General features: G+C 42.4%; 1 protein-coding gene across 1 annotated transcript; it reads right to left on the bottom strand.

Moving 5' to 3' along the window:
* Window positions 1-2747: 2747 nt before the first annotated feature.
* otol1a (otolin 1a) lies at window positions 2748-5239 on the bottom strand. The gene is made up of 4 exons (XM_037083958.1): window positions 4771-5239; window positions 4599-4688; window positions 4377-4448; window positions 2748-3748 (listed from the first exon to the last, which is right to left on the bottom strand). The coding sequence occupies exons 1-4, from the start codon at window positions 5237-5239 to the stop codon at window positions 2880-2882; spliced, it is 1500 nt and encodes a 499-aa protein (XP_036939853.1). The 3' UTR covers window positions 2748-2879.
* Window positions 5240-6567: the final 1328 nt, after the last annotated feature.

Below are 6567 nucleotides of genomic sequence, written 5' to 3'. Positions count from 1 at the left end.
TGGAAATTTGAGGTAAATTTATGTCCCTCACCAGTAGATGGAGATGTCATTCAGGGCTTTTCCACAGTATATTATGTTTCTCCTCAATATTACACATGCACTTAATCAACGTTAACTTTCAGTCTTCCTAGAACGTTTTTTTTTTAAATTTCTAAATCAATAAAGCCTCTCCTCCTGAGATTTTAGCTTAAGAGACCCTAACTAAGCTGAGAAATAACATCCTTCCAGTCTCGTTCAAAATGATGAAATCAGTCGCAAAAGTCGCTTCAGAATAGCATTTTTTTTTTTAGCATTTTTTATTACAGGCAAATTCATATATATATCATATTTAATAACAATCTCGGTTTATTTCTGTCTTTTTCACTTTAAAGTCGCTGACAGTCTGCTTTTTTAATTAATCTAGAGACACGGGTGAACGTAAAAACCGGTCTTTGATGATGTGTATTTGGACGTGATTAAAAAGGTAATTCCCTCATGTTTATCATGTCACAGTATTTGATGTTATAGTAATTATATGTTATGTGCCACTGGCTATATCTTCTTTAAGTGTACACTCTAAACGGTGTGTCTCCTTGAGGAAAACAGAGGAAATATGCATGATCTGCGGAGCAAATTCAACAAAGAAAAACTGCGATATTTATATTTTTATACACATGAATGAGACATGTGCATACATTAGCAACTATTGGTGTATTGTATTGTTGAATGGCTATGAAATTCACAAATGTTCATTGATTTAATGTCATTTAGAAATCAATGTGTAAGAAAGACGTGGCGAATAATTTGACATATGATATTAAATTTAAAGAGATGTGATTTTGTCTGAACTTAAGAGGATAAAGGTAGGATTAGATTTCAGAGGCAAACATTAAACATCACCTATTTTAATAAAATAAACTTTTGGTTATAAATGTAGAGGTCAACTAACATTGCAGATTTAAGCACTCTTCTTATTCATTAATCACACATGGGAATTTTATTATGTCCTGAGAATGTTTGTGCTGAAGAACACCTAAAAACTCACCTTAACATGTAGATAAGATGATTTAATGTGAACCAAGATTCAATTTAATAAAAACAATGTCCAAGCAGCTAAAAATATGACAACATTAATATAAGAAACAACATACTTCTTAGGGGGTAAAATGTATGTGCAAGAAAAAAAATTGACTTTCAGTGATTAAATCACTGAAGATTTTAGGCAAAGTTACTCAAAAACAGGCTTTTTTGTGTGTTTTTCAATGATTTGTGTTTTGTGTATATCCTCTTATGTAATAGTAATAAATATGATGCTACGCAATGAAAGATCTTAATTTAATGTCAACCTCCCGACTCCCTTTTTTTAAAGCACAACATAAAAATGTCTCAGTAACCTCTCAGGATTCTTTCTTTTTTTACAAAATGCAATGTATCTCATTGATGGATTGCTGAGAAAAGACTTGACTGTTTAGAGTCTGATGAGATATAGCTTTTTATAAAAGTCAGTGCAATTTTTCATACAGTGCTGCAACACCAGAGGATAATTTACAGTACACTCATCTCTTCTCTGCTGCAGAGAGGTTATCCTCCCTGTTCAGCGGTGTTAAGCAGTCAGTCCGTTGTTGTGTTACGTCAGGGGGGCATTACTTCTTACTTGTGGGCAATTTTTTTTTTTTTAAAAAAAAAAAAAAAAAGCCCAAATGGGTCTGTGTTTCTGTGCTACCTTTCAATCTGTGCTCATAATCAGAATCCTGCCGCTGTCTCTGCGCTGTGCTGCTTTAAAGGTCTGGGAAATAACCAAATTCACATTACCGACCAAATTCATGAATTTCAACAGCTGTGGTGAATTGAGAGTTCACAAGAATTACCTGTACCACCCTGCAGTGTGAATGGTTTCTGCATTAGAGGCTTTTTTCTGCTATTGTTGTTGGTCAATAAGGGGAAATGGACACGTCCGGTATCAATTTGTTTTTTCCGTGAATTTAAACTGTTTTCATTTGGAATATAGAACATAAAACTAGTGTTTAGAGAAAGGGAAAACTAATTGAAGAATATTGTGTAATTAGAAGATTAGGCCGACTAAAATAACACCAAAGAATATTCATAATTAATAATTTAGTTTCAGTCTTGGTCAATTTCTCAGCCGAGCCAACACGAGGAGGCATAGGTGTGTATGTTTTTGGAGACTGGGACATCTATGTGGTTGTGTATCAGTTGCCTTCACAATGTGTTTGTATTTTAATACCTATTCTGAGCTTATTTCATCTTACCCTGACAAATACCCCCATAGTTTAGTGAAAAATAAGAAACAAAAATGACACCAAAAGTAATTAAAACTAAACTTAAACTAAATACTAACAAAAATTAAAAAAACAAAATTAAAATGAAAACTTTTTATAAATACAGAGCTACAATAACTCTATATAGAGTCTCTCCAGTGCCTCCTCACAAACCTTGGGCACCTCACACCCTCTAGTGGGAAATAAATGCAATCATGGATTATTACTCCAATTGTTTCCCTGATGTGGATTGGCCTCACTGGCAGAGCTTATCTCTTCTAATTGCAATGACTAATGGCTTACAAATTAGCTTCTACGTCTGCTTTCCAAATAAATAAAACTCAAGGGTCATCCATTTCAAGCGTAGCCATTTTTAATGCATTGTTACAAAGAACTGAAGTGTTGCGCGCAGCAGTTTAACCAAGCCTCATATGTCTCCAGATACAGCAAGGCAAGCAAAGCATTTGGTTTGATTAGCATGACAGCAGAGCGAAGCGTGAGCGTATACCGCAGCAGTATGTTTAGGTGAATCACATGAATTTGACAGAGCAGTGCAATAGGCTGAAGGTTGAACAGAGTCTACAAGAAGATCCAAGATCATTCAAAGGTCACAGGTCGCGGTCACAGGTTCTCCAAGGCTGTAGGTTTGTTCTTTGAGTCCGGGTAAAGCAGGAAGCCGGAGAAGGTGCTGTCATCCTCACTGCTGGAGTAGACTCCATTCCAGTCTCTCAGTGTCTCCAGCCACACCTGGTCGCCTTCACTCAGCTGCAGCAGTGCCAGGTTGGACGCCTGATCGATGTCCTGGCCATACAGAGAATCCCGGGTTCGCAGCTTCCGTATGCCGTTAACCACCAGGGCGGCACGCACAGGCCTGTTACGCACAGTGATGCTGTAGCTGAACAGGTAGACCCCTGGGTAGGTGACGTTGAACTTGTTGAGATTTGGGTCCCAGTGCCCCTCCCCATTGTAAAACACCTTATCAAACTTCACAGGCACATTGGGCGGAGGGAAGGACCTGCTCGGGAACAAGCCCACGCTGAAGGCAGAGCGGACTGGCTCCACACTCTCACCTGGCGAACCTTTAGGCCCCCGAGGCCCACGCGCACCTTTAACTCCCCGCTCCCCCCTCAGGCCCACCATGCCCCTCCCTCCTGGAGGTCCTGGGGGCCCTCTGGCACCAGTATCCCCCTTCAGTCCTGGCTCCCCTCTCTCTCCTTTTGCTCCATTAGTCCCATTCACTCCCGGGGGACCCATCTCACCTCTCAGACCACGCTCACCCACATCGCCTTTCTCACCCTGTAAACACTCTCCCATCAGTCCCTGTTCACCTTTCTGACCCTTTGTCCCAGGAACCCCAGGAGGACCCATAGGCCCCTCTCGCCCAGGGATGCCCCTAGTCCCATTAAAACCAGGCCATCCTCTTTCTCCTGGGTCACCTTTCAGACCGCTGAAGCCACGGTCACCTTTTTCTCCTTTGGGGCCCGGATCACCTGTAGTACAGAGGTTATATTCACATAAGAAGACAAGTTTTAACTAGAATGCTGCTTTTTTTTTTTTTTTACATAAGTTTATAGGGTGCATTTATACATTTAAGTTTAAAGGAGACCTACTACGCTTTTTGATTGTTTTTTTCTTTCCTTCAGTGTCTTAAATCGGCTCTTGTGCTTGTAAAAGTTTGCACCAACAGAAGCTCCTCTCTCCCACAGAAAACGCAGCTTCTGAAACGCCTCATCAGTGGTCCAACCTTTAATTCTGTGACATCACACTACCTCACAATGTCACACAACATGCGCTAACTGGAAAGCTAAAAGCACAGCTGAGCTGACCTCATGACCGTTGCTGGCTCAGGCGTGTGTCAGCTGACCAATCAGAGCAGGAGCTGATCAGAGCGTTTCAGACAGAGGGGGAACAAAGTGCTGCAGCCCTGGACTGTATAAAAATAGTGATGTCTTTTTTTCTAGCATGAAAGCATGTAAACCTGTTCTAGTATTAACCCAAAATAAAATGATGAACCAGATAATGTGCACAATATGCCGACTTTAATCAAATTTAGTATGACTGAAACTAATTTAATATTTAAAACATTTTATTGACGTTCTCCAAAAAAAAACTACATACCTCTCTCTCCTGGTTTTCCCGGGATCCCAGGGGTACCAGGGACACCCGCTGGTCCTTGATCACCTCTTTCACCTGTGGTAATTTTGATAAATAGAGCGTAGTAGAAAAGGACATCCACAAAGTACTTATACAAAACAGCGTTTTGCAACAAAGGAGAGAGGGACAGAGAGAGAGAAACAGAGAGACATTCAAGAACTCTCCTGCTGCTAAGCCCCGCTGTACCTATGTCGCCATTGAGTCCGTTGGCTCCAGGTAGTCCTGCAGGTCCTGGAGGTCCTCTGGGCCCTATTTCTCCCTTCTCTCCCGGTAACCCTGGAAAACGAAGAAGACCATGAAAAAGGGAGAATTTAGACCTCCAAAAGATAATTCACATGAAAATTACAACCCATCTTACCGACAGGGCCCCTCTCTCCAGGAGGTCCTGGTGGTCCTCTCTCTCCCATGGGCCCTACAGGGCCTTTCTCCGGTGGACAGCACTCACAAAAGTTAAAGAAACACTCATTGTAGTCGAGGGTATAGTTTCCAAGGGTGTTCCCGGGGGGCGCAATGGCATCGGTGTGGAAATCAGTAGGGTAAGTGTCGCTGGAGTAGGTGGTGCTGTCTGTAGGGGACAGGGTGTACGCATCCATCATGACCTCGGTTGTCTCATCTGTGTGCATACTGGAGGGAGATGTCGTGGTGGTGGTGGTCCTTCCGAACCTTCCACCTCCACCTCCCCCACCGCCACCGCCGCTGCTGCCAGTTCGAGGAGGCTTCTTGGTACTCTGAGGTCTGGGCCAGCGTGTGGTTCTGCCAGCGGAGGTCAGCACGGCCATCAGTACCACGAGGAGGGTGGTCAGGAATACAACGCGAACTGAAGCCATACTGAGGGCGTGACACCTTAATCTGTAAGGGTTTGAAGACAGTAAACAAAACAGGGGCAGCACTTACGAGAAGTCTACTCTGCAGCAACACAGTGCGTTTCAGATGTATGCACCATCTTACCTGCTGCTGTAGATGGTGTTGACTCTTCACTCCATCCCCTCCATCGAGTGACGGATGAAGGCTGCCTCCTTCCTTATATTGCCCCGGTAGCATTGAGAGAACAAGGGACTGAGAACACCAGGGTTATTAGGAGGTAGGTGGGCTGGCAGGAACAGATTACATGACTCCTGAGGGATATGAAATAAAGCAGGTTGCATACAAGGCAAGACTTTATTCTTTGTGATACGGGATATGATTCCAGGGCCCAAGAGGACGCACGCTGCTAAAGTGTTGCTCGCTTTTGTACACAAACAGCAGAAATATAAAGTTTCGCACAAAGATACGCATTCCCAGAACATGTGTACACGCAGACAGTGTGTACACACAACAGGCTAGCACATTGTTGGCTGATGAATAACATCTCATATGAGAGCTGCCGAACAGAACACCCCGTAGTGACCACGCCGTTTGGCAGAACCTCAAAGCAAGAAATGGATCACCATGCATCCAGTGGGAGCGATATCGGTGTCCCAAAAAAACGATGGCAAGGCAACATTGATCCGACATTTCCTTGATCTGACCAACCCAAAGAGCCCAGTAAACCCAGTAAACCTCATGGAAGCATGGCCCCATTGAACCGAGCTCTACGTGTCTTAGAGTGTGTGTTGGGGTGTTGTTCAAGCCTCTGACATAAACTCTGATTGGTTCCTCGTTCATGCTGATGTAAAATAATAGAAAAACAACTCAAAAGGGCACTGGAAAAGGGTAGAGAACACCAGCACAGAGATCTGCAATTGTCTCGCTAAAGATACATCCTGAATATATCTTGGGTGTATACTGTTTAATTAGGTTACGCTTTCATCTGTGTCTGTCTGTTGGTTGGTTGGTTTGTCAGCAGGATTACAAAAAAAATAACAATTTCAGTTTCAATAAAACTTAGACCATGTTAACTTATGGTGCAGATCCAGGATTTTTTCTCACTTTTTTTTAACATTGCAAATCAATTTAATTCTAAGGGACTAATGCACGGATTTAATGAAAATAATCAGGTGTGTTTTTTGGGGTTGCTATGAATGACCACAAAAGGGAACTTTTCGGTGTTAGGGAAGGTATGTGCTCCACCGAGTGTCGCTCCAGTCATAGACATAGACAAATCTTTTAATCTTCAATCACTGAAGTGTCCTCCTCAAGTCTACCGTTACTAAAATCAAATAGTTACAGTACAGCA

This window comes from Acanthopagrus latus, chromosome 21, assembly GCF_904848185.1.
Source record: "Acanthopagrus latus isolate v.2019 chromosome 21, fAcaLat1.1, whole genome shotgun sequence".
NCBI lineage: Eukaryota > Metazoa > Chordata > Actinopteri > Spariformes > Sparidae > Acanthopagrus > Acanthopagrus latus.
Note: the sequence above shows the minus strand (reverse complement) of the source record. Positions and strands in the feature narration are given on the sequence as shown.

Bases quoted from the DNA above. Each gene is read 5' to 3' on its own strand.
- otol1a (XM_037083958.1), bottom strand. From the start codon at position 5,239: ATGGCTTCAGTTCGCGTTGTATTCCTGACCACCCTCCTCGTGGTACTG. The intron at 4,689-4,770 runs GTAAGATGGGTT...TTCGTTTTCCAG, and splicing joins TGGAGAGAGGGGCCCTGTCG to GGTTACCGGGAGAGAAGGGA. The intron at 3,749-4,376 runs GTATGTAGTTTT...TCTGTACTACAG, and splicing joins GGGAAAACCAGGAGAGAGAG to GTGATCCGGGCCCCAAAGGA.